The following is a 25,334-nucleotide window of genomic DNA, read 5'->3' on the forward strand; positions in this document are numbered from 1 at the left end:
GAGCCTGTGCTCCACAACAAGAGAAGCCACCACAATGAGAAGCCTGTGCACTGCAACAAAGAGTAGCCCCCGAGATCTGCAAGTAGAGAAAGCCTGAATGCAGCAATGAAGACCCAACACAGCCAAAATAAATAAATAAATAAAAATTAAAAAAAAAAAGGTAATTCTGCCTTTTGCATGGAGAGGAGGTGGAGGCTGGGAACAGGAAGCAGGAGCAGTTAACAGGAAGGATGGAGAGTCATGGGATCAAGGATGCGGGACTGGCTATGGCGGTGGCAAGGGAGACGGGATTCCCTGGTCATGGCCCAAAGAAAAGACTGGAAGTTCAAGATCAAGGCACTGGCAGAACTGATATCTGGTGGGAACCCAATTCCTGGTTCATAGGTGGCCATCCTCTCATTGTGTCCTCAGATGGTAGAAGGGGTGAGGAAGCTCTCTGGGGTCTCCCTTATAAGGGCACTAATCCCATTCATGAGGGTTCCACCCTCATGACATAATCACCTCCCAGAGGCTCCACTTCCATATACTATCACATTGTGGTGGGTTCAACATAGAGTGGAGGGGGGCACATAGAAAATCTAGCAAGCTGGAAACATTCTATTATCTTGATCTGGGTGGGTAAGTAGACATAAAAAATTCATCCAGCTGTACACTTAACTTTTGGACTTTGATGACATATACATTGTACCTGAGATTTTTTAAAAAATATAGGAGGAGGTTAGCAAGAAGTGGGGTGGTTCATAAGTAACACTTAACTGTGTGCTTTTGCTGGACCTGAACAGACAAATTAAGAGAGAATTAAAACAGAACATCCTTATTTTCAATTCAGAGTCATTTAGTGCCATTCCCTGGGCCATCTAAAACCATCCCCCTTCCCATAGATTCTACTTAGCTTCTGTGCTTTGGTTCCCAGACTTGGGAAACCATGTGCATTGGTTTGCTTGGGCTGCTGTAGCAAAGCCACACTGATGGGGCAGCTTAAACAATAGACATTTATTGTCTCATGGTCTGGAGGCTGGAAGTCCAAGATCAAGGTGTCGGCAGGGCTGGTTCTTCTGAAGCTTCTCTCCTTGGCTTGCTGAGGACCGTCTTCTCCCTGTGTCCTCACATGGTTATCCCTCTGTGTGTATTCTAATCTCCTCTTCTTATAAGGACACCAGTTATACTAGAGTTGGGCCCACCCTAATAACCTCATTTTAACCTCATCACCTCTTTAAAGACCATATCTCCAAACAGCCACATTCTGAGGTCCTGGGGGTTAGGACTTCAACATATGACCTTGGAGGGACAACAGTTCAGCCCATAACCAGCTGGTTTAACTCAATGTAGAACAAGAAGAAAGTTTCAGCTGGCTGGACACAGGCTTGAGCAGGAACAGCCTCCAAGTGGGTGGGGCATATTGTCCTCACAGAGCTTCCCTCCCTCTAGAAAGTGCTATTTGTAGACTATGGAATACTGAGGAAGGTTGACACCCCACAGAGCCGGCTCAAGATGGCTCTATCAGCTCCCAAAGATTCATCGGGTGGAGGAGCCTGCATGTTGGGCCTGAGTGAAATTGTTGGGACAGCAGCTTTCCATCAGGGCACGGCCACCAGCCCTCTTCCTCCTCCAGGAGTCAGTGTCCAGCTCCCCTGACCCCAGTCTGGGCTGTGTGAACTTTAAAACTGTCCTTTGGAGGGGAGGGCCCATTGTCAGCCCATCTGGGCCCCTAACATCAATAAAAATGAGTTGAATGATGGGGCCAGTGAGCCTGCATCTGCTGTGCTGTTCTCAAATACCATGCTCTCTGACTGGTCCTTGCAGGAGCTGTGCCTTCTTCCAGGAAACTTTCCCCTCTACTGTGAAGAAATTAAAATCCTCCTCACCTTGACCTCTGGGAAGCCTTTCCTGACCACCCTCCCACCTATGTACCCATTGGCCCCATGTATTCCACCTGACAGAAGAGAATAGAAATTTCCTGTTTACAGGTCTGTGTCCCCCACTCGGCAACAAGCCCAGGAAGGCTGGGGTCTTATGCACTCTTAAATATCCATTTCCCAGCCAAGGTTTGTTCAAATCCCCAATCTGCCATTTTTCAGGCTGTGTGACCATGGGAAAGTTACTTGACCTCTCTGTGCCTCAGTGTTCTCATCTGCAAAAGGGGTGATAATACTACGTAATCACAGTGGTGTAAAAACACAATTACCTCTCAATAAACAGGAGCTGGTTTTTTCTGATTGTGATAGGGCCACCGGGGAAGATGACATAGTTAGCAAGAGTTCGCTGTGCCCTCATGCTTGCGGGCTGCTGTTATCTGGCCAAAATGAGCTAAGTCTCTAATACCTGTTAGTGGATGTAAGGGCTTTATTTTTCAAAATTCATTATCACAATTACTGTATAAATGCATTTTCCATCATAAAAACTGAAATATTACTGTAAGAACTAAAGTTCCCTTTCACTCATCTTTCACCCTGGTCTGGTCTTTGCCCTCTGTTCTAGTTTATACAGCTGTACAACCTCCACCCCCGACCTGTTGTTGTAAGCACCAGTCGTTTTGTTATGCTTGTTAGGTCAGTCATTTGGACCAAGTGTGGTGAGGATGACTTGTTTCCATTACATAATGCCTGGGCCTGAGCTGGGAGGCTAGGACTGCAGACCAGGGCATCTATATGTGGCCTCTCTGTGTGGCTTGGGCTCCCTCACAATATGGCGGGGGTGCAAGAGAGCATCCTGAGAAGATGCGTCCAAGAAGTGAATGTCCCAAGGGAACCAAGTGGAAGCTGATAGCCTTATATGACCTCGTTTATAATCTTTCTTTTTATATTGTGTTAAAATAACATAAAATTTACCATTGTAACAATTTTAAAGTGCACAGCTCAGAAAACGTGTACAACTCAGTGGCATGAAATACATGCAATTTGTTTTGCAGCCATCACCACCATCCATCCCTGTAACTCTTTTCATCTTGTAAATCTGAAATTCTGACCTTATTAAACACCCATTCCCCATTTTCCCTGCCTCCAGCCCCTGGCAATCACCATTATGATGTAGTGTCCTTTTTATTTACAATTTCTAATTGGTTATTGCTGATAGTACAACTGGCTGATGACTTTTAAAAAAATTATTATAACTTTTTATTTTGAAATAAGTTTAGACTGGCAGAGAAGTTGCAAAAATTCCTGTGTAACCTTCACCCAGCTTCTCCTAATGCTGGCATCTTACATAACTGTAGCACATTTATTGAAACCAGGAAATTAACACTGATACAACACTAGCAACTAACTTACAGACCTTATTCAAATGTATGCAGTTTTGCCCCTCAAATCCTTTTTCTGGTCCAGAATCAATCCTGGACCCCATGTTGCATTTAGTCATCACATTTCCTAAGTGATAGATTAGATTCTCATTCTTTGTCTTTTATGTTCTTGGGTACGTGAAAGTGTACTGGTCAGTTTTCGTGTGGAAAGTCCCTCAAGCTGAGTTTGTCTGTTTACTCATGATTATATCGAGGCTGTGCATTTTTGGGCAAGAATAGCACAAAAGTGTGATGTTGTATTCTTCTCACTCAGTATATCAGGAGGCAAATGATGTTGATAGGTCTCATCACTGGGGACTTTGACCTTGATCACTTGGTTAATGTCCTGTTGGCCAGGTTTCTGTATGGTAAAGTTACTGTTTTCCCCTTTGTAAGTAAAAAGTATCTTGTGTGGAAATACTTTGAGACTATGCAAATATTCTGTTTTTCATCCATTTTTTCACATTAATTTTATTAGTAGTAGTATTATATTTACTTCCTTTCTTGCTTTCTTTTCTGAAATGTATATTTCGTAGCTAACTTATGTGATGCAAAAATAGACTCTTAAAAATCCCTTCCCCTGAACAAGTAATTATAACCCAGAGAGAGAAGTCTAACTAACTCTGGCTTTGCAAAGGGTAGAGAAAAGAAAATGAACTTTGCCTGACTTTGTGGAGAGAGAGTTAGAGTCAGGTTCAAGTGCAAAGTGGGGAAGGGTGGCAGACCTCTCTTTTATATGGAAAATCACATTTCTTCTGGCCTGTGAGTATATGGCTACAAAGGATTCAATATAAGAGTGTTAAGCAGTTGATAAGAAATTGGATCAGAGCTTTTCACGGCTGGAAATGTTTTTAGTTGAACTGCACCAACATCAGAAATAGGCCAATGATTTTATGGCGGCTTTGTAACTGATGTTTTGTTGGATTTTCTTCTTACTTATAGTACAATTTAAGGTGATTCTTTCAAGTTGCCTGGTAGGCAGCCATATCTCTTGCAATAATGAAAGCTTTGTCTTTTTCTTTTCATACTTGTACCTCATTTCTTGTTCTTGTGCTGCATTGGCTGGGGTCCCTAGTATTACATGAAATGATTGTTATGATAACGGACATTCCTTGCATCATTTCTGAATTCACTGGACATATTTATAGGTAACAGACTGTCTCACTATGTCCCGTGGGCCAAATCCAGTTCACTACCTGTTTTTATAAATCAAGTTTTATTGAAACACAGCCACACCCATTTGTTTTGTCTATGACTGCAGCTGAGTAGTTGCAACAGAGACCTTCTGGCCTGCAAAAAATTAAAAAAATTTTGCCAACTTTTGTTCTGAAGTTTCAGCATTGTCAATTGCTTTATCAAATGAAGGAATGGTTGTTTATTATTTTTTAAATCAAATGCTTTGGGGGTGATACCTCTCCTTTTTTCCATGGATTGATTTATTATTTCAGATATACAAAAGTGATATAATGATATAGTGGACACCATATCCTTTACAGCCAAGTTAAAAATTAAAACCCAAACATGGGGGACTTCCTAGGTGGTGCAGTGGTTAAGAATTTGCCTGCCAGTGCAGGGGACACAGGTTCGATCCCTGCTCCAGGAAGATCCCACATGCCACCGAGCAACTAAGCCCATGTGTCACAACCGTTGAGCCTGCGCTTTAGAGCCTGTGAACCACAACTATTGAGCCCATGTGCCACAACTACTGAAGTCCATGCGCCTAGAGCCTGTGCTCTGCAACAAGAGAAGTCATGGCAATGAGGAGCCCACACACCACAATGAAGAGTAGCCCCCACTCGCCACAACTACACAAAGCCTGTGTGCAGCAACAAAGACCCAACACAGCCAATGAGTAAATAAATAACACACACACACACGTTGGATTTACACGTGTACTTTTTGCTGAGTGTGTCCCCCTTACTCCTGCCCAGAGGGAACAATTATCCTGAATTGTTTACAGATGATTTTTTCTAAGAGTTTTACAGTTTTAACTCTTACATTTAGGTCTTTGATCCATTTGGGGTTAATTTTCATATATGGTGTGAGGTAGGGGTACATTTCACTCTTTTGAGTGTGGATATCCAGTTGCCCCAGTGCCATTTGTTGAGGAGACGTTTCGTTTTTCATTGAATGGTCTTGGTACCCTTGTCAAAAATCAATTGGTCATAGATGTATGGGTTTATTTCTGGATTCTCATTCCTTTTTTTAAATATATATTTATTTATTTATTGGCTGCATTGGGTCTTTGTTGTTGCACACGGGCTTTCTCTAGCTGCGGAGAGTGGGGGCTACTCTTCGTTACGGTGCACGAGCTTCTCATTGCAGTGGCTTCTCTTGTTGCAGAGCACAGGCTCTAGGTGCACGAGCTCAGTAGTTGTGGCACACAGGCTTAGTTGCTCCGCAGCATGTGGGATCTTCCTGGACCAGGGATCAAACCTGTTTCCCCCTGCATTGGCAGGTGGATTCTTAACCACTGCACCACCAGGGAAGTCCCTGGATTCTCACTTCTATTCCATTGATCTATATGTCTATCCTTATGGTTTATCAAAGTGTTCTGATTACTGTAGCTTTGTAGTAACTTTTGAAGTTGGGAAGTGTGAGTCTTCCAACTTTATCGTCCCTTTTCAAGATTGTTTTGACTCTTCAGATTCCTCTGCAATTCCATATAAGTTTGAGGATTAGCTTTGCCACTTCCGTAAAAAAAAAAAAGATTATTGGGATTTTGAGAGGTATTGCATTGAATCTGTAGATTGCTTTAAGTAGTATTGCCATATGGGTGAGTTTTTATATATTTGCTGCTTTTGCATTTATCTCTAATTAATATACATTTGCTTTGTGTTTTAAAATGTTCTATAATGAAGTTCCACTAACTTTTCTTCCTGTGGCCTGCTTGTTTTTGCGTAGTGTATTTGAGATTTGTTTATATTGTGGTGTAGATTTCCAATTGCTCCATAGTCATTGTTGTATAGTATTTCATTGTATGACCATACAGAGTTCTTTATACATTCTCCTGCTTGTGGATATTTTTAAAAATTTTATTGAAGTATAGTTGATTTGCAATAGTGTTAATTTCTGCTGTACAGCAAAGTGATTTAGTGTTATATTTATATATATATGTATATATATATTTTTCTTTTTCATATTCTTTTTCCATTATGGTTTATCATAGGATATTGAATATAGTTCCATGTGCCATACAGTAGGAACTTATTGTTTACCCATCCTCCAGCCTATATGTAATAGCTTGCATCTGCTAATCCCAAACTCCCAATCCTTCCCTCCCCCATGGCAACTACAGATCTGTTGTCTATATCTGTGAGTTCTTTCTGTTTCATAGATATGTTCATTTGTGTTATATTTTAGATTACACATATAAGTGATATCATACAGTTTTTGTCTTTCCCTTTCTGACTTCACCTGGCATGATAATCTCTAGGTTCATCCATGTTGCTGCAAATGATATTTCATTCTTTTTTATGGCTGAGTAATATTCTAGTGTGTGTGTATGTGTGTGTGTATACACACACCTCACATCTTTTTTTAATCCATTCATCTGTTGATGGACATTTAGCTTGTTTCCATGCCTTGACTATTGTAAGTAGTGCTACAATGAATATAGAGGTGCATGACCTTTTTGAATTATAGTTTTGTCTGGATATACGCCCAGGAGTGGGATTGTTGGATCATATGGCAACTCTATTTTTAGTTTTTTGAGGAACCTCCATACTGTTTTCCATAGTGGCTGCACCAGTTTACATTCCCATTGACAGTGTAGGAGGTTTCCCTTTTCTCCACACTCACTGCCTGCTGGTGGATATTTAAGTTGGTTCCAATCTTTTATAAAATAAAAATGTTATTTCCAGACTTAAAATTTATTATATTTTCTTTATAGTAAAAATGTATTATACATTGTCCTTTAAAAAAAAATTCTGCTATGGACAAACCTCTACATGTCTTCTTGGGCACATCTGCCCAAGACAAGTCTCTGTAAGATGTGTAGGAGTGGAATTATTGAGTCAAAGGTTACGTTTAGCTTCAACTACTAGATACTGTCAATTTGCTCTCCAAGGTAGCAATTTATTCTAACTTTGAGTGGATTTTCTAACATTAAACCATCCTTGCATTCCATAAATCCTTCTCTGTTGAGTTATAACATCCTATTCTTTTGAAGAGATGCTAGATTTGCATTGCTAGTATTTTCTTAGCCTTTTTGAATCTAGGCACATAAATGGGATGGATTTTTTTTCCCCTTGGGTTGTCCTGAACAGTTTGTGTACTATTTCTTTTTTTCCCCTCTGTAAGCTGATATAGCTTCTAAAAGAGTCAAATCATCTTTTTCTTGAAGATTTGGCAAAACTCAGCTGAAAAACCATCTGGGAAGATGCCTGCTATTGGGGATAGATCTTTAACCACCATTTCAATGTTTTTGATGTTCATTCACTTTTTTAATGACTTTTTGTTTTCTTAGATTTTTTCCTATTTTATCATTTTATACATTTAATGGTATAAAGTTGTATATATGTATATGCTCCTCCTTTAAAATACCTCCTTTGTAAGAATTGTTTGGTGCCTCTGCCATCCTTAATGTTTATTTGTGCTTTCTGTCTTTCTGCCACAGGTTTTCCTCTTTTATGGACATTTCCAAAGATCCAGCTTTTTATATTGTTGTTGTTACTGATGTAGTTTCCCATTTCATTAATTTCAGATTTTCTTAATATTTTCCCTTGACTTTCCTTGGGTTTATTGGTCCTTTGTGGGTGCTTGAGTTGAAAGCTTAACTAGATTCTTTTCAGTTATTTTCCTCATAAATTCATGTAAGGCTACATATTTCCCTGAGTACTTTCTTTGACTACTTATTTCATTTTTATTCAGTGATCTCCCTCCCCCTATAAACACACTTACAACTTTGAATGTACCTCTGAGTACATTTTTGGTTTCATCCCAAAGGTTTTAATCTGCAGTGGTCTTGTCGTTCAGATCTAAATACTTTGTAATTTATCTTTAAGTCATTTGTTTTAACACTTCCCTCAAGTAAATTTGAGGAGCTACATGTCATCACTGATTTATAATTTTGTTGCATTGTGGCTAGTGAGTGAAGCCTGAATGTTGAGCTTTTTTTTTTTTTTAAATGGGCTAATTCATGGTCCTTTTTTGGTGATGGGTTCTAAGTGTTTGGGTAGACCATGCATTCTTTGTTGGGTAAAAAGTCCTGTACACATCTATTTGCTCAAGTTTGCTATTGCATTATTCACCTCCTTAAGATCCTTATTATTTTGTCAGTTTGGTCTTTCTGTTCCAGAGTGAGCTTCAGTATCTAGCATCACTGTAATTCTGTTCATTTTCCCTCATGGGTATTTTAGCTTTAAACATTTCAAAATGGTGTTATTATAATGGGACAGAGTGTATGTAGGGTATTTGCACTTTCCAGAGCACTAGAATGCTGTGGCCCCTGATAGGTCCTTGGTGATGGGAGGTGGTGCTCTGCTGTAAGGCTCTGTCCCTCCCAGCTTGGTGCTGATGCTGACTGTGGTCCAGAGGAGCTCACAGATGTCTTGAATGTTCTATCACAGTGGGAACTGGCCAGATCTGGGCCCACGTCTGGGTTCCACTACTTACCACCTGTGGGATCTTGGATAAGAAACTTGGCCTATTGGAGCCTCAGTTTTCTCATCTGTCCATTGGTGCATTGTCAGAGGACGAATTGAGATTGTACGAATGTGGCGGGGGGATGTTACGGAATCCTGTGGCAGGGCCAGGGCAACTGGGATGCTTACAGTCTTGATGTTCCTGTTTGTGGGCTGAGGCAATTCCTTAGGGCCCTCCTCTTCCAGGAAGTCATCAGATAAATCCACCTGCCACCGCCCACCCACAAGTATAGCCATGAGTATCTCAAGGGTGGAACCACAGAGCTGAGGGTCACACACTCATTAACTTTCCCTGAAGACCCTCTGTCTGGCTTCCAGTAAGGAGGGCAAGGTGGATCCTATTCAGACACCTTAGCCTCAATGGGGCTTTAGTGAACACAGAAGAGAAATAAGAGATGCCTTCTTAGAGAAGATTTTAGTACTGTGCTTTGAAGATTGAGTAGAAGTTCTGTGGGCAGAGTAGGCTGTTGATAAAGTTTTGGATAATTTAAATAGGACCAGGCTTGGGTTAGAGTCTGACTTTTCTATCCCTCTTGTCCCACAGTCTATTACTAAGAAGAGGACCCCTCCCCACTACGCCTTGAATTCAGAACTCAGGAGCTACTAAATGTAGTCCTTTACATGCTATTTTTTCGTCTTTCTCTCTTTACTGCCTGCTCTTCTCACCATCCCACAAGGGGAAAGAGAGGGATTTTTTCCCCCCATGCCAGCTCTGCTATCACTCCCACTATCCCTCCCCCTCTAGTCTCTTTCCTGCTTGTCTCCCCTGACACTCATCTCGCAATTGAAAAAAGCCTCAATCTGTAGTTAATGTCCTTTCCCCCATTTTCCCGGATTTGGATGCTCTCTTTTTGCTTTGTTAAAAATTTGATTGATTGATTGATTAGCTGTGTTGGGTCTTCGTTGCTGTGCATGGGCTTTCTCTAGTTGTGGCAAGCGGGGGCTCCTCTTCATTGGGGTGCACAGACTTCTCATTGTGGTGGCTTCTCTTATTGTGGGGCACAGGCTCTAGGCATGTGGGCTTCAGTAGCTGCAGCTTGTGGGCTCAGTAGTTGTGGCTCATGGGCTCTAGAATGCAGGCTCCGAAGTTGTGGTGCATGGGCTTAGTTGCTCTGTGGCATGTAGGATCTTCCTGGACCACGGATTGAACCCATGTCCCCTGCATTGGCAGGTAGATTCTTAACCACTGCGTGACCAGGGAAGTCCCTCTCTCTTTTCTTGATTATGCTTATCTACTTTGGTGTTTTCAAAGAAAGTTTTTTGTTTTGTTAATGCAAAAGAACAACCTAAAAAATGCCCAATTAGAGTTACTTGAATTGAAAGCTTGGTTCATATATTTTAAAAGTTGACCTGTTTTCAGAATTTTTCTTACCAACATGGGTTCAAGGTTATAAATTTTCCTCTGGGTATCCCTTTGGGTGCATTCCACAGGTTTCATTACATAATGTACTATTTGAATTATTCAGTTTCAAAAATTTATAATTTCTATGTTGAGTCTTTAACTCATGCCTCACTGGAAATGTGTTTTAAAATTTCTCACTGTAGGCCTTTTCAGGGGAGACTATTAAGAATCTACTCCTGGGGTCAAAATCAGGTTATCTTATCTAATATTTGTTTCTCGAAATTTATGAAGATCTCCAGGGCTGGTTTTATAAATGCTGATTTTTATAAATGTTCCATATGTGTTTGAGAGTTTTAGGGGTGCGGACATAGGGTTTGGTAAATCTATTTGAGTATTAATGGTGGTTATCACCTTATTGATTTATTTACTTATTACTGGATGGCTTCTAAAAGGGGTGACCCCACTCTTTCCTAGGCTGGGCCCCTGCCCTAAGACCCTCTTCTCATCCCTAGAGCATCTCTGTGATAATAGGGGGACTCTTTCATCCACCTCTGGGTGTTAAGCCAGATGGGGAAGGGACCCAGGCAAGGATGTAGGCAGAACGGCTCAGCCTCCATCCCCCAGGATCTGACTCTGGCTCAGAGTAGGGTCCACTCATTGGGTGGACTAGAGCATGGGGAAGAATAGTGCTCCCAACCCAATCCTTCTTTCCATGGATTCAGCTTTATTGCTGACCCTTCTGGGAGCCTGTGGATGACACTGGCTGGGGTATGAATCCCAGCTCCACTTCAAGCCACTGTGTGACTTTGCATTGGTGCCTGCCCCTCTGAGCCTCAGTCTGCTCATCTATAAATTGGGTTGATTCCCACCTCAAAGGGCTGGCCCACAGTAGATGCTCAGGGATGGTCACAATTATCAACAAGAACAACTATTACCAACGAGGCAGCCGCTGCAGGGCCAGAGCTTGGACTCTGGGCTCAAGCGCTCCAGACCCCCGCTTCCCCAGGGAGATGGGATGGACAGAGGGCATGAGAAAGACGCCACCACTGGCCCGGGTCGGACGATCTTCCTTTAATACAAAGTCGATATATCTACATACACAGAGGTGGGAAAACCACCCAGCTGCTTCCATTTGAATAAACAGTGTTGAAAGCAACGGCAGGTCTGCTCTTGTACAAAGAGGAAAAACTCACTTGCTCAGGGGTTGGGGGGAGGGATCCCATCCTTCTGCCCCAAAACTGCCCCCATGGTCCCAGGGGGGAAAGAGTCCCTGATCCGGGGCAGCACATGGCCTCACTCTCCCCAAAGAAGTGGGAACCTCCCATTTTGTTCAGTCCTTCTCCTCGGGGTGGGAGACAGAGGGGGGGCTCAGGCTGCTGGGGGGGGGGAGGGGGGGGTCGCTGCCATCTCCTCTGTGGCAGTGCCCACCCGTGGGCTTGAAACCCGACGCTGGTGGGCCCAAGTCCCCCCACCCTCACCCTCCTTGATATGTCTGAGAATTAAAAAAAAAAAAAGGAAGAAAAGAAATCAGGAGCACAAGGGCCTATTTTTGAGTGAGGCACACCTTAGGATGGTAGGAAAAAGAAAAAAAAAAAAAAAAAAGCAAGCCACAGGGGCCGCCTAAGCGCGTGCCTGAGAAGACAGCCGTCACACAAGAACGTCTGCTACGGTGAAAAAAAAATAGACTGTGAACAGAATAGGAATAAGCCAGGGTTTTCTTTTTAAGTTCGTTGACTGTCAAGCCTTTTTTTTTTTTCCCCGTTTCTTCTTTTAAAAAAAAAAAAAAAAAAAGGAAAAAAATACACTATTTAAAAAAAGGAAATGTCACTGGATACAGTTACACTGAGTTTGAAAGAAAGCTGAATCCTATCCCCACCCTCCCACCCCCGCCCCCCGCCCGGGCGCCCCCCAGGCTGCAGGGTGGGAAGGCTCCCCGGGGGAGGACGTAGGGCCAAGTTCACAGCCCCCGCCCTCCTCTGGTTCTGGGGAAGAACCCCTGTTTGCTCACCGCCTCTCCCCCCCCCCACCCTGGAATCGCTCGTTTTGGAATCTCGTTTTGGAAGGAAATGAGGAATGTGCCAAGTATTGAAGGCGGCGGCTGGTCCAGGGAGGCGGCTGGGGCCGCGCTCGGGGGGCGGGGCTCGAGGGGCCGCAACGTTCCTGGATACCCTGCGGAAACACAGGGGCCACTGCCTCCTGCCCTGGCCGCGGGGGTCCAGGCCTTGGGGCCCACCCAGTGCGGGAGGCGTCGGGGCCGGCAGAGTCGCGCCAGGCCGACCTGGGTCTAGGTTGCATAGTGGTCAAAGCTCCCGAGGTACTCCAGCGCCGCCTGGTAGCAGAACTGGTACTCATCCTGCATGGGGGTGGGATGGGAGATGGGCGGGGGCTCAGTCAGAGCCTCTCCTGCTCTGAAGCTTCCCAGGGCTCCCCATCACCCCTGGGGGTGGCCGCGCCCCTCAGTCCTGTGCCTACACTGGGCTCTCCCCTTCCCCATCCACCCAGAGGTCCTACTCATCTCTTAGGACAGGCTGCTTGGTCATCCCTGCCTCCTGTGACACTCCGCTGGAGGCTGGGAGGCTGCCACTCCAGCTCTGTCTCCTGGGAGAGTTTGGAGGCCATTGTTAAAGTCCCTCCCTGCTCTGGGCCTCACTTGAGGAGTCGTGGCACCTGCCAGGGTCCTGGCTGAGCCTGGCCTCGCTGTGACCCTGGGGCTGGGATGTACCCACCTCTGCCCACTCCGAGGGACGCGCCTCCGCTCTGGCTTTCAGCTTACTCTTGGGTTAGCCCAAAGCAGGAGGGGCTGAGGACCTCCCACCCACAACCACCCGGAGCGTGGAGGGTGGCTGCGTCCGTCTCCCAGGAGAGAAAAACAGAGGCCAACACCGGCGTGGGGCCCGCCGCGGCCTCCCGCCCCCCCTCACCTCCATCTGCACCATGGCCGGCCTCTGCGTCCGCAGCATCTTCACGGTCTGGAAGGTGTCCACCACACCCTCGTACCGCATCCGCTCCAGTACGATGCTCAGTGTGATGAAGACGCCCGTCCTGCCCACGCCGGCGCTGTGGGGGCGAGCGCGGGAGTTCAGGGGCGGGGGCCGGAGGGAGCGCAAGGTAACTGCCTGATGCCTGTCCCTCCTGCTCCGATGCCTCCCAGGGATGGAAAGAGCCCCAAACGGGAGTGCCCGAGGCCGTCCTCACGAGGCCTCGGAAGTTTCCCCAGCCGGGCCAGGGGCTCAGAGAGCAGCTCACCTGCAGTGGACAGAGATGGGGCCGTCCTGGCCGAACTGTTCCTTGGTCTTGTGCACTTGGCCGATGAAGTCGATGAAGCCCTCCCCCGACTTTGGCACGCCTTGTTCCGGCCAGTCCGTGAACTGGAACTGCCGGACAGTCCGGGACTGGCCGTCCTGGAAGGGAGAGAGAGAGAGCCCGCTCTTGTCATCAGTGGCGGTCCTGGTTGTTTTCCCACCCTCGCCAAAGTCCCATCCTCCACCACCAGCCAACACCATCCTCCGTCCTTCCCTATCCCCCACCCCATTTTCTACCATCTACCCTGATGGACTCCTTGTCCTGCACCATCTAATGGTACCATCTTTCGCTGAGATGCTCCCATCGTGCCATGCCCATCCTCCTCACCATCTAACGTCACCATCAGTGATACCACCCCCACCACCCAACTGCTCCTTTCTCCCCAGCTCCGATCCATCCACCTTGACCGAAGTGACACCCAACACCACGGCTGTCTGCCAGCCTCCATCCTGTGCCGTCCCAGAGCACACCCAACATCTGTCCTTCTTGGTCCCATTCTCCGTCTCCCCGGCATCCTCCACTCTGCACCATCGCAGAGTACAAGAGCACTGCCCCGCATTATCACCTTCCAATGGTGCCATCTTCCGTCCTCCCCACCCCCACACCGACTGCTCATCGTCTTCCACAACCCACCAGCGCCATCACCTTCTAGCCTTCACCACCCAAGGGCACCATCTTCCACCAGCCACCACTGGAAACTCATCTTCTACCCGTGCTACCCAACACCATTACCTCCTAAGTTTCGCCATCCACTTCAGGTAACTCACAATCCTTGACCGTCCAATGCTGCCTCCCACTGACTTTCTCCATCTCCCCCGCCCCCTTTCTTCTCTCCAATTCTATCTTCCCACGACCCCGCAGGGCCATCCAACATCACGGCGCTATCTGCCATCTTCCATTCGTCACGACTCCATGGTACCATTTTCCACAATTTGTCCCTAGTAATTTAGCACTCTCCCCCTCTAAGGACCATCTTCCGCTGACATTCTCCACCCTGTCTCACTCATCATCTACCTTTTCCCAGTCACAGTCTCTACATCAAAATGGTGCCATCCAGTGCTGCCGTCTTACCCTGATGGTCTCCATCCTTCACCTCCTAACGCTTTCTTTCTTCAGTGCCACCTTCCTCTACCTTTAACCTCGGCGGCATTGTCTACTACGATCGATCACTGAACGTTCGTCATTTTTTACTCTTCAAAGTCATGTCCCATTGATCGTCTCCATCCACCACTGGCCAAACATCTGCCCTCTCCAATCTCATCTACCTCCACCCATTACTGATAACACATCACCCTTCACCAACTGTAGTACCATGTTCTATTGACCTTCTCCATCCCGTTATCCATGTGTTCCAACCTCCAATCCCATTTTCCTCTCATCCAGCACCATTCTTGTCGACCACCCTTCCAGCATCTTCCACTGCTTCTCCAATCCCACATTCCACCAACCCAATGGCGCCATCTTGCACTACCCACGCACGATGACCAATGATGCTCTCTGTCCGTCAGGCTTTGCCATCCGCTGGCAACATCCTGACTGATGCTCCCATGCCCCATCATCCCCGCCATGGATTCTCCAATCCCCTCTCCCAGCACTAACTCTGATCCTCTGTCACCCAACAGGGCCACCTTCAGTCTTCATCGGTCCCCGTCTAGAACCTGCCCTTCTCCCATCACCATCTTCCTCCACTGGGTCTTCACCAGCCAACACTGTCCACTCTCCGTTCTCCTGTCTCCCCACACAACGGCGCCACTTCCGAGCACCTGACCCCCAGTGTTCACCTCTCTTTTCCAATCCACAGCTCCAGCGCCACCACCCAGCACCATCAATCCATCACCTCTCTCCCAGCCCACCTTCAGCCCCGAACGCTACCACCCTCCACGGGTTGTTGCTTCCAGGGGACCGCCCCACTCACTCCTCTTCACGTGACTGTCTCGGGCCATGTTCACTAGTGAGTGATGTGACACACGCTCCAGTGGGGACCCCGTGGGGTCACGGCCGTCTCGTCTACCCACCTGGTGGTGGGCGTGATTGTCCAAATGGCCAACTCACTCCTCTTCCACCCAACCCCCAATGCTTTTTCCTCCTCCTGGGCCTTTGCTTCTACCCCCAACTAGCGACGCCCTCTCCAGACCACTAGGAGAACGGGGAGCAGCCTGTAGGGTCCAGCCCGGGTTCTGGTCCTTCCCAGCATTCTGTCCCTGAACTCACCCGGGCATCTGTGACCTTGAACTCCCGCAGGATGTACTGAGGCATGTTGTACTCGGCCATCGGATCCACCACGAAGTACTGGTAGCGGGCAGAGCGCTCGGCCGGCCAGTACTGATGACATTTCTCCTGTTGGGGAGGTGGCCGCTGCGGTCAGCCCGGCCGCTTTGCCCCACCCTGCACCCCACCCCCACCCCGGGCCTCCAGCTCACCCGGCCCATCTCCCGCAGCTTGGTCAGCATCACCACGATGGTCGAGTTGTTCTCCCAGAGCATGCGCCAGAAGTCCTCTGTGGTTTCTGCCAGAGGCCCCTGTGTGGCGATGTAGGCCTTCTGCTGCCTGCGGGGCGGGGTGTGTGAGCCCAGGGCCGCAGGGAGACCCAGGCCCAGGCATTAGCTCCCTCCCTGACTGGTTCGATGCCCCAGATAATCCTGTTCTGCACACGGAGATGCCATCAGCCTCAGAATACATTCCTGCTCCTCAAGGAGGCTGCAGGACCATCTGCGGACCTCTCCTGCCTTCCTCCTCTGCCCCCGTCAAGTGCCATTAAACTAATTTCCGTTGTTTGCGCAGGCCAGCCTCTCCCCAGGGCTACGCATAGGCGGTACCCCCTCCCTGGAACACCCTCCCCTGGCCAGGGTTTCTCAGCCTCAGCACTGCTGATGGTGGGGACTGGATGATGCTTCGGGATGGGGCCCTGTTCTGTGCACTGTGGGGTTTCAGCAACATCCCTGGTCTCCGCCCGCCAGATGTCACTAGTAATCCTCCTCGTTCACTCCCATTTATGACCATCCAAACATCCCTAGACACTGTCAAATTTCCCCTGGGTGGCAGAATTGCTCAGACTGAGAACCTCTGATGGAGGACAGGTGAAACCATGTTATGGACAGCAGCCATCAGTTAAATACACATCTAACAGATTCCCTCCACCTCAGCTGTGGCTGTGCAGGGCTGGCAGGGTCTGTTTAGCTCTCTCCCATGCAAGACTGGAGCCACCCCCCCGCCCCCACCCCGAGGGCTGGGCTGGGACCTTTCTAGAGCCCCGGCATCACCCCACAAAGGCCAGGGGACGTTACCTATAACCATCGATGAAGCTGGCGTTAATGTAGTCGGAGCCCTCCACACCCCGGATGGGCTGCAGACAGACCCGTGTGCTCTCGTAGGGCATGATGTTGACCAGGCGGTTCTTGAACTTGTTACAAGGCAGATTGGCACTGATGAAGCGGGATGTGTGGGCTTTGGAGTTGGCCAGCCGCTGTGGGGACGGGGGAGACGGGGGGCCACCATGAGGACAGCCTCCGGCTGGGGACGTGCTTTCCCCAGGGATGGGGTGGGCTGTGTGTTTTCAGCCAGAGTGCTCATAGGGCACTGGCAGGCGAGCGAACAGCAACCCCCTCCCTCTGGCCCCCTCAACTCTGGTCTCCAGCCCAGCCCCTCTCCGCCCCCGCCCACAGCATCCTCTACCTCGCCCCGCCCACCTTGAACTCGAGTTCCATGCCGGTGACGTGCTCGCCGGGCTCCACCTGGGTCAGCTTCTGGATGTAGGCGTAGAGGCTGCGGGCAGGCACCTCCGTGTTGCCGCAGCCCACGGCCTCCAGCAGGGCCTCGTGGATGAAGCTGTACTGGTCCTCGGTCTGCACCATGTAGTTGCGCTGGGACCGCATGAGCGTCACGTGACCGTACACATCCACCGTCTTCTCCGGCTTGATCCGCTCCAGCATGGCATCGATGACGATGAAGCAGCCAGTGCGGCCCACGCCAGCGCTGCGGAGACAGGCGGGGCCATCAGCCCTGCCCCCCCGGCGGGGCGCAGGGCAAAGGGGGGGGGGCAGGGGGCGGGGCGCAGCTGGGAGTAGAGGACCAGGACGAGGGTACCTGCAGTGGACCACGATGGGGCCCGCATCCGGCGGGTTGCAGGTCTTGACTCTCCGCAGGAAAGCCAGGAATGGCGTCGGGTACTCGGGCACCCCGTGGTCCGGCCACGCCGTGAACTGGAACTGCCGGACCTCCCGTTTCTCACTGGAGCCGTTCTGGGGGGGCCACAGGGACACCGCCAGTCACCGCAGCCCCCCCACCCACGTGTCGCAGGCCACGTTCACGCCGCCTCCAGACCAGCCACGTCCCGGAGCGCCTGACTCGGGTGCCAGGCTGCCCCGGGGTGTGGGTGTGTCTCCATCTGGGAGTTTCACCGGCATCTCACACTCAACGCGGCCAGCACTGTGCCCCCGCTTTCTCTCCAAACCTGCTGCCCTCATCTCAGCGGATGGCGGCGCCATCCTGCCACACATTCCAGCTACAATGTAGGAGTCGCCCTTGACCCCCTCCCCTGTCTTCCCACATCCAAGACATTAGTCAGCACTGTCAGCTCTGCCTTCAAAGTTTATCCCAAGCCCGCCCACTTCTCACTCACCGCCTCCTTGGCGACCACCCTGGTCCAGCTCCATCATCCTCCATCCAGACCAGAGCAGTCACCCCCACCACAGTCTATTCCCCCCCGCAGCTGCCAGAGGGCGCCAGTGAGCACCCAATTCAGGTCCCGCCCCTCCTCTGCCCACAGCCCTCCTGGGGTACAAGCCCGTCTCCCCTGCAGCCTACAGGGTCCAGCATGACCTGTCCCCAGCCCCTCTCTGCCCTCACCTCCTCCTCCTTTCCCCTTTGCTCACTCTGCTCCAGACACACGGGCCTCCTCAGTGTTTCTAAAACACACCAGGCAGCCCCAGGGCCTTTGCAAGGGCTGTGCCCTCTGCCTGGAATACTTTTCCCCCAGATTTCCTCCCTTCCTCACCAATTCCAGGTCCTCCACTATATACTCTATTCTTCCCTGTTTTACTTTTATGTGTAAGATTTCTTGTCATTTTACATATTTATTTTCTTGTCCACTAGACTGTATGCAGGACATTTTGTCTGTTTTGGTCCCTGCTGGGTGTCCGGGGGCCCAGGTAAGGTCTGACACACAGTGCGTGCTTAAGGTGTGACTCAGCTGAAAATCCTTACTCCCTCTTGTCTGTTGACTCAGTGTTCTGGCACCTGGGCCAGGTGTATGCTTAATGTTGAGAGGACCTGGCTGGCGGCCAGTGGCACCTCCCCTCCCCAGCATGACAATGAAAAGGGTCCCCAGTCTCCCAAGGCCATAGAAATAAAAACAAAAATAAACAAATGGAACCCTAATTAAACTTACAAGCTTTTGCACAGCAAAGGAAACCACAAACAAAAAGACAACATACAGAATGGGAGAAAATATTTGCAAATGATCCGACTGACAAGAGCTTAATTTCCAAAATATACAAACAGTTCATACAACTCAACAACAACAAAAACAAACAATCCAATCAAAAAAATGGGCAGAAGACCTAAATAGACATTTCCCCAAAGAAGAAACACAGATGGCCAACAGGCACATGAAAAGCTGCTCAACATCGCTAATTATTAGAGAGATGCAGATCAAAACTACAATGAGGTATCACCTCACACCGGTCAGAATGGGCATCATTGAAAACTCTACAAATACCAAATGCTGGAGAGGGTGTGGAGAAAAGGGAACCCACCTTCACTGTTGTTGGAAATGTGAATTGGTGCAGCCACTGTGGAAAACATATAATATGGAGGTTCCTCAGAAAAGTGGAGGTTCCTCAGAAAAGTGAAAACAGAGCTACCATATGATCTTGCAATCCCACCCTTGGGTGCCTATCCAGACAAAACTCCAACTCAAAAAGATACAGGCACCCCTATGTTCACAGCAGCACTATTCACAATAGCCAAGACATGGAAACAACCTAAATGTCCGTTAACAGATGACTGGATAAAGATGTAGTACACAGATACACACACACAATGCAATACTACTCAGCCATAAAAAAGAACAAAATAATGCCATTTGCAGCAACAGGAATGCATTTAGGCATGATCATACTAAGTGAAGTAAGTCAGAAAGAGACAAATATCATATGATGTCACTTATATGTGGAATCTAAAATATGACACAAATGAACCTATCTACCAAACAGAAACAGACTCAAGGACATAGAGAAAACTGGTTGCCAAGGGGGAGGGGGTTGAGGGAGGAATGGGCTGAGGTTAGCAGATGTAAGCTATTATACACAGAATGGATAAACAATAAGGTGCTACTGTATAGCATAGGAAACCATATTCAACATCCTGTGATAAACCACAATGGAAAACACTATTTTTTTTAAAAAAAGAATGTCTATATATCTATAACTGAATCACTTTGGTGTATAGCAGAAATTAACATTGTAAATGAACTATACTTCAATAAAAAATTTGTTAAAACAGTGCCCCCAGACATTGCCAAACATCCTCTGAATGGCAAAATGCCCCTAAGTGAAAACCACTGATGTAGACGGACACAGGCAACCATGTTATGGACAGCAGCCATCAGTTAAATATATAACTAGACTCCCTCCACTGCAGTCTTGACTGCCCACTCTGTCTTCCATCCAAGACTGGAGGCCCCTTGAGTGCATGGCTGAGACCCTGCCAGGACCCTGCCACAAACCCAGGCTGGGTGAGGCCAGAGGGCAAGGAAGACCCGGGGGCGGGGGGTTGATGGCAAGTGGACAGTAGGATCCTGCTGGTTTGTCCTCCTTCTGTGGCTGGAGACAAGAGCTGTTACCCTCCGAGTCTCACTGTCCCCATCCATGAAGTGGGCCACCTGAGCATGTGGTCCACCTCTGCCCCATGGGGAGACTCCCAGAGCTGAAGCTCGTCTTCCTCTTCTGCCCCCATCACCCCCTCCCCACAGCCTCCCCGCAGTCCCGGCCTGGGCCCCACCTTGTGCAGGGAAAACGTCCGCACGCAGAACGTAGCCAGCTCGATAGTGTCCAGCAGCGTGACCTGGATGAAGCCGTAGGTCTCCGTGCCCCTGTTGGGCCAGTACTGATCACATTTGATCTGTACCAGGTAAGAGAACAGAGGTGAGTGTGGGCCGGGGCTGGCAAAGGGCTTGGGGGGCCACAGGGTCCAGGCCTCACCCGTGATTTCTCTTCTAGCCGTGTCATCATAACAATGGTAGCAGACCGCTGCTCCCACACCATACGCCAGAAGTCACCGAAGGTCTCAGGCAGCGGCCCCTGCGTGGCGATGTACGCGTTCTGCCGCCGGTAGCCATCCACGTAGTTGGCGTTGATATAATCGCTGCCCACGATGCCTGTGGCCGGGGCGAGAAGCCAGAGATCAGTGGGGGTGCTCTGTCCTTCTAGGCTGACTCCACCTGGCCCACCACTTCCTGCGAGCCCTCCTGGACGGCCCCAATCTGTCCCCAAGGAAATCAGGGGGCAAATGTTTCATGGTTTTGCAACCTCAATGCTACTGCCATTTGGGGCCAGATTACTCTGTGATGGAAGCTGTCCTGTGCATCGCAAAGAATCCAACAGCATCCCTGGCCTCTAGACACCACTAATACCTCCCTCCTCCAAGCCATGACAACAAAAATGCCCCCAGTCATTGCCAAACGTCCCGAGTGGTGGAACTGCCCTGATGAGCACCACCGATGTAGAGAATTAAGATGGAAATATGTAATGGACAGCAGCCATCAGTTAAATACATATCTAAAACTTCCCAGTGGCTTCTGGTTAGGGTTGGACCAGGCCTTGGTTTCCCCACCTGTCCCCTTAGCCAGTCCACTCTGGCCTGGTCCCACGGCCAAGAGGAGGCATGGGGTCTATGTGCTCTATGTGGAATGAGGACGGCTGGAATGGAGCCTGGGGCCCCCGCGTGCTACCTTCAATGGGCTGGAGGATGACACGAGAGTGGTCGTAGGCAATGACGTTGGCGTAGCGGTTCTTGGGCTTGTTCACTTCCAGGTTGGAGTGCTCCCATGTGAACTGCTGGCCCGGGTCAATGGACTGTGGGGAAGGCGGAGGCAGGAGGTGTCAGGGTGGGCGTCTGCGGGTCCGGGAGGGTGGGAGTCGGGGTGGGGGGTGGGGGGGGGCCCAGCTCACCTCGTACTCCTGGGAGAGCTTGAGGCTGTCGTTGGCTTTGAGGCGTTCCGTGTGCTCTGCCATGTCCGCGATGGGGATGGGTGGGTGGCTGAGCATACCTGCGGGGAGAGCAGACCCCCCCAGCGTGGCTGGTCACTCGGGGGCCAGCCTAGGGGCTGGGGGTGGGGGAGGGCGGGGGGATGCTCTACAGTGTGAGTCTGCAATGGACGAGCTGCCGTTAGAGGGAGTGGCAGGGGAGGGGAAGGTTCGGGGTGGCCCCTGTGGGGCCGGAGACCCCTGGCCTGCTGGGCTGGAGGAGGAGCTCGAGGCTGCGGCTAGGCTACGGGTTGAGTCCTGGCTCCCAGTGCCCGCCCTCCCCAGGCCACCCCCCCCCCCGCCTCCCCCAACCAGCTGGGGATGCAGGGGCTGGGGAAGGGTTAGCCCCGCAGGACTTCAAGCTCCTAGTGCCTTGTGGCAAGAAGCAGGCAAGTGACATAGAGATGAAGAAGCAGATGCAGCTGGCCGGGCCTTCGGAAATACCGTCCCTGGGGCGGGGGTGGGAGGCCCGACACCCCTTTCTTGCCCTTGGGGATCAGAGAGACCAAAAAGTCCTCTGCCAGGTGGAGCTCAGGGACCAGGGAGGGGGGACCCGGGGTACATGTGTGTTGGATGGCAGGGCAGGTGCCACGAGCCCCTGAGCTCGGAGGGCTCATTTCCTCATCCGGTACATGGGATGGTGACATCCCTTATCTTCGGAGCCCCTGGGGGGGTAGTGGCTGGAGGTGGTGGGGTGGGCCTAGCTCTTTCTTCCCCGTATCTGGGCCTGCCAGACCCCTCTCCTCTCCTGGGGTCCGCCGGCCACGCACGCGCTCACACACTCGCTCTGTAGCTACAGGGAGACTGGCGGCTACGTGCCGGCACCAGTGTTAAACCGATAAAGATTTGCTGAGCCGACTGGTGCAGAGCTGCTGTTCTGAGCCCCTGCGTGATCCCTGCCACCCTGGGTGCTGCCCCAGAGCCCACATCTAAGGGGTCTGAGGCTGGTGCCCATTTGACTAGAGGGTCCCCTACCTATCGCATGGGGTGATACTTAACACGTACATACATGTTTCACCTACATCCCTGCTCCCAACCTCTCTCTCTCTCTCTCTCTCACACACACACAGACACACACACACACACAGTCATAGCCTGTGACCTCAGGGCCCAGTGGACCAGACCCCCGCCCCACCCCCCAGAAGCCAGCGCAGGACAGGTGGGCAGAGAGAGAGGAGGCAGGATGGAGAAATCAAGGATGAAAACAAACAGAGGCGAAAGGAAGCCAAGAACAGAGAGACACAGGAACTAACTTTCAAAGTGAAACCCCGGCTCCCTGAGGGGGCTGCTGAGGCCTGAATCTGCAGAAACAGCAAACAATAAATAAATGAAAACACGCGGGGAGCCCTCCTCCCCCCGCCCTTCGCTGGGTACACGCACAGGGGCCAGCGGACAGACGCAAAGGGCAGAGCAAACTTCGAGAAGGGAGGGACACACGGCCACCCGGGCTGCAACCAGAGACCTGACAGCAGCTGCTGTGCATCCCTCCGAGTGGACACTGGCCAGTCCTGTTTTCAGTTGTGACTTCAGAAATATCCAAAAACTTTAGGCTTTTCTATCAACCTGTCCCCCGAGACCAACCTGGCCTTGAGTCCCCTGTTGGGGTCAGCAGCAGGGACTTTGGAGGAGAGGCAGGATGATGAGGGAGAAACTTGGGGGCAGGGGAAGGGTATATGGGCCCATGCCATGAGCTTTAAGGAGGACAGCAGCCATCAGTTAAACACACGCATTTAAAAATCCTCATTTGGCTGGAAACAGAACGGACATAAGCTAGTCCAGAGACAGAAAAGAGAAGGGAGTGCATTAGGGGTGCCATGAGACCTTTTGTGATTGCTTATGGAGGACTGCAGCCATCAGTTAAATATAAATGATCAAAATCCTCATTTGGATAAACATGGAATTAACATGACACAGTCCAGCAGCAGAAAAGAGAAAAAAATACATTAGGAATAGCATGCAAAACTATGCATGAGCCCTTCAGTTAAATGGACTGTGGTCATCAGTTAAATATAAATATTTTAAAATCTCCATTTGGTTGGAAAGAGTTAATACGAACCAGTTCAAAAACAAGAAGTGAAGAGCGGGATATAGGTAGAGAGACAGATGTTACCATGCTGTGAGCTCATAAGGAGAACAGCAGCCATCAGTTAAACTGAAAATTCCTTATTTGGTTAGAAGCAGCTGGCATGAGCCCATTAAGAGGGAGGAGATGAGGCAATGAGAGGATCACTGCACATCAAGATGATCAAGGGCAAGGTCCTGACTCAGTTCTCCCACCACACATGGCAGGTGACTCAGCTGAATCCTATTACTCTACAGTGCACTATAAAGAGTCAGGGAAAACACAAGCATCTATGGCCATGGAGGGAAGAGAGACAGAGCGTGGCGGAGTTGGAATTTTTGCACCTTGCTAGGGGCACATCCTGGGGGAGTGTGGGAAAAACCCTAATACCCACCACCGAGTGCCTTTAAGATGAGAAACATGAACAGAAGCAGATCTCTTTCTGCCAGAAGAAATGAGGATTCAGAAAGTTTTTGCTTTTGTCTTTTTTAGATGTCCTTTAAGCTCCCGGAGAGACAGCAGCCATCAGTTAAATGCAACTTTTCAAAAGCCACCCTTGGTTGTAAGCAGAATTAACCCATGACAGTTCCAAGCCCAGAGCCATGAAGGAATTCGGGAAGGAGGAATTTAACTGCACCAAGCACAGTTCAGCGGGGATAGTCCTCGGGATCCACCAATGTGGCAGCTCCCTCTCTCCCTACACTACTGCCCCCCCCCCCCCCCCCTCCCCGTCGGTGCTGTCCCTGGCACCCGGGATAAGCACATACCTGGCGTCTGGAAGTTAATGCGTCTCATTTCCACAGGGTCCTTGGGGTGGTGGGGGGCGAGGTCGGCGTTGTTCAGTAGGCATTTGGTGCGGGGCTCCGAGTCCTTGCGTTTACTTTGTGGGAGCAAGCAGACACACAAACGTGTGACTCAGCTGCACGCGATCAGGGTTCCCATGACCACATACAGACACGTGTGCATCAGGCTGGAGCAGCCACCCCCTCACCCCACGGGCACGACACCACCCCCGTCCCCCTCCTCGGCCTCCAAGAGGCAGGACCAGGGACTTCCCTGGTGGTCCAGTGGTTAAGACTCCGTGCTTCCAATGCAAGGGACAGGGGTTCGAGCCCTGGTCAGGGATCTGAGATCCCAAATGCCGTGTGGTGCAGCCAAGAAAATATATATTAAAATAAATAAATAAATAAATAAAAAAGGGCAGGACCAGTTCTTACCTGTCAGGCTTACTGCTCCCGAAAGCAAACATGGGGGCGAGGGGGAGGAAAGAAGATAGGTGAGGGCGGGCTGGCCATCAAGGGCCTGTTCTGTCACTGGGGGTGGCTTTCTTTCCCTCTCTGAGCCTTGGTCTCCTCCAGAAAATGGGGCACATCCTTCCTGCTTGGGTCCCCGCCACAAGCAGGAACGTCTCTGCCCTCTCTAAGCTGAGACACGTCCCATGTGACCTCATTGAACTGGACAGAGG

The 25,334-nt window shown here is 49.8% G+C and overlaps 1 protein-coding gene across 5 annotated transcripts in view; it reads right to left on the minus strand.

Moving 5' to 3' along the window:
• Positions 1-12,161: 12,161 nt before the first annotated feature.
• The window catches only part of PTPRS (protein tyrosine phosphatase receptor type S), a 236,610-nt gene continuing 223,437 nt past the window's right edge, over positions 12,162-25,334 (minus strand). For 4 of the 5 annotated variants that reach the window (XM_057709361.1, XM_057709362.1, XM_057709364.1 and 1 more), the window contains 15 exons: positions 25,087-25,098; positions 24,637-24,749; positions 23,061-23,108; positions 21,733-21,830; positions 21,513-21,636; positions 20,764-20,939; positions 20,564-20,683; positions 17,648-17,802; positions 17,251-17,536; positions 16,849-17,027; positions 15,985-16,111; positions 15,776-15,901; positions 13,508-13,662; positions 13,183-13,318; positions 12,162-12,614 (listed from right to left, as the gene is read on the minus strand). In XM_057709361.1, coding sequence (XP_057565344.1) covers positions 12,546-12,614; positions 13,183-13,318; positions 13,508-13,662; positions 15,776-15,901; positions 15,985-16,111; positions 16,849-17,027; positions 17,251-17,536; positions 17,648-17,802; positions 20,564-20,683; positions 20,764-20,939; positions 21,513-21,636; positions 21,733-21,830; positions 23,061-23,108; positions 24,637-24,749; positions 25,087-25,098 — 1,924 coding nt within the window. In that variant the 3' untranslated portion in view covers positions 12,162-12,545. The remainder of the gene's footprint in view (positions 12,615-13,182; positions 13,319-13,507; positions 13,663-15,775; positions 15,902-15,984; positions 16,112-16,848; positions 17,028-17,250; positions 17,537-17,647; positions 17,803-20,563; positions 20,684-20,763; positions 20,940-21,512; positions 21,637-21,732; positions 21,831-23,060; positions 23,109-24,636; positions 24,750-25,086; positions 25,099-25,334) is intronic. The other variant, XM_057709365.1, reaches the window with a different exon arrangement.

The sequence above is a fragment of the Hippopotamus amphibius genome, chromosome 15 (assembly GCF_030028045.1).
Source record: "Hippopotamus amphibius kiboko isolate mHipAmp2 chromosome 15, mHipAmp2.hap2, whole genome shotgun sequence".
Taxonomy (NCBI): Eukaryota; Metazoa; Chordata; class Mammalia; order Artiodactyla; family Hippopotamidae; genus Hippopotamus; species Hippopotamus amphibius.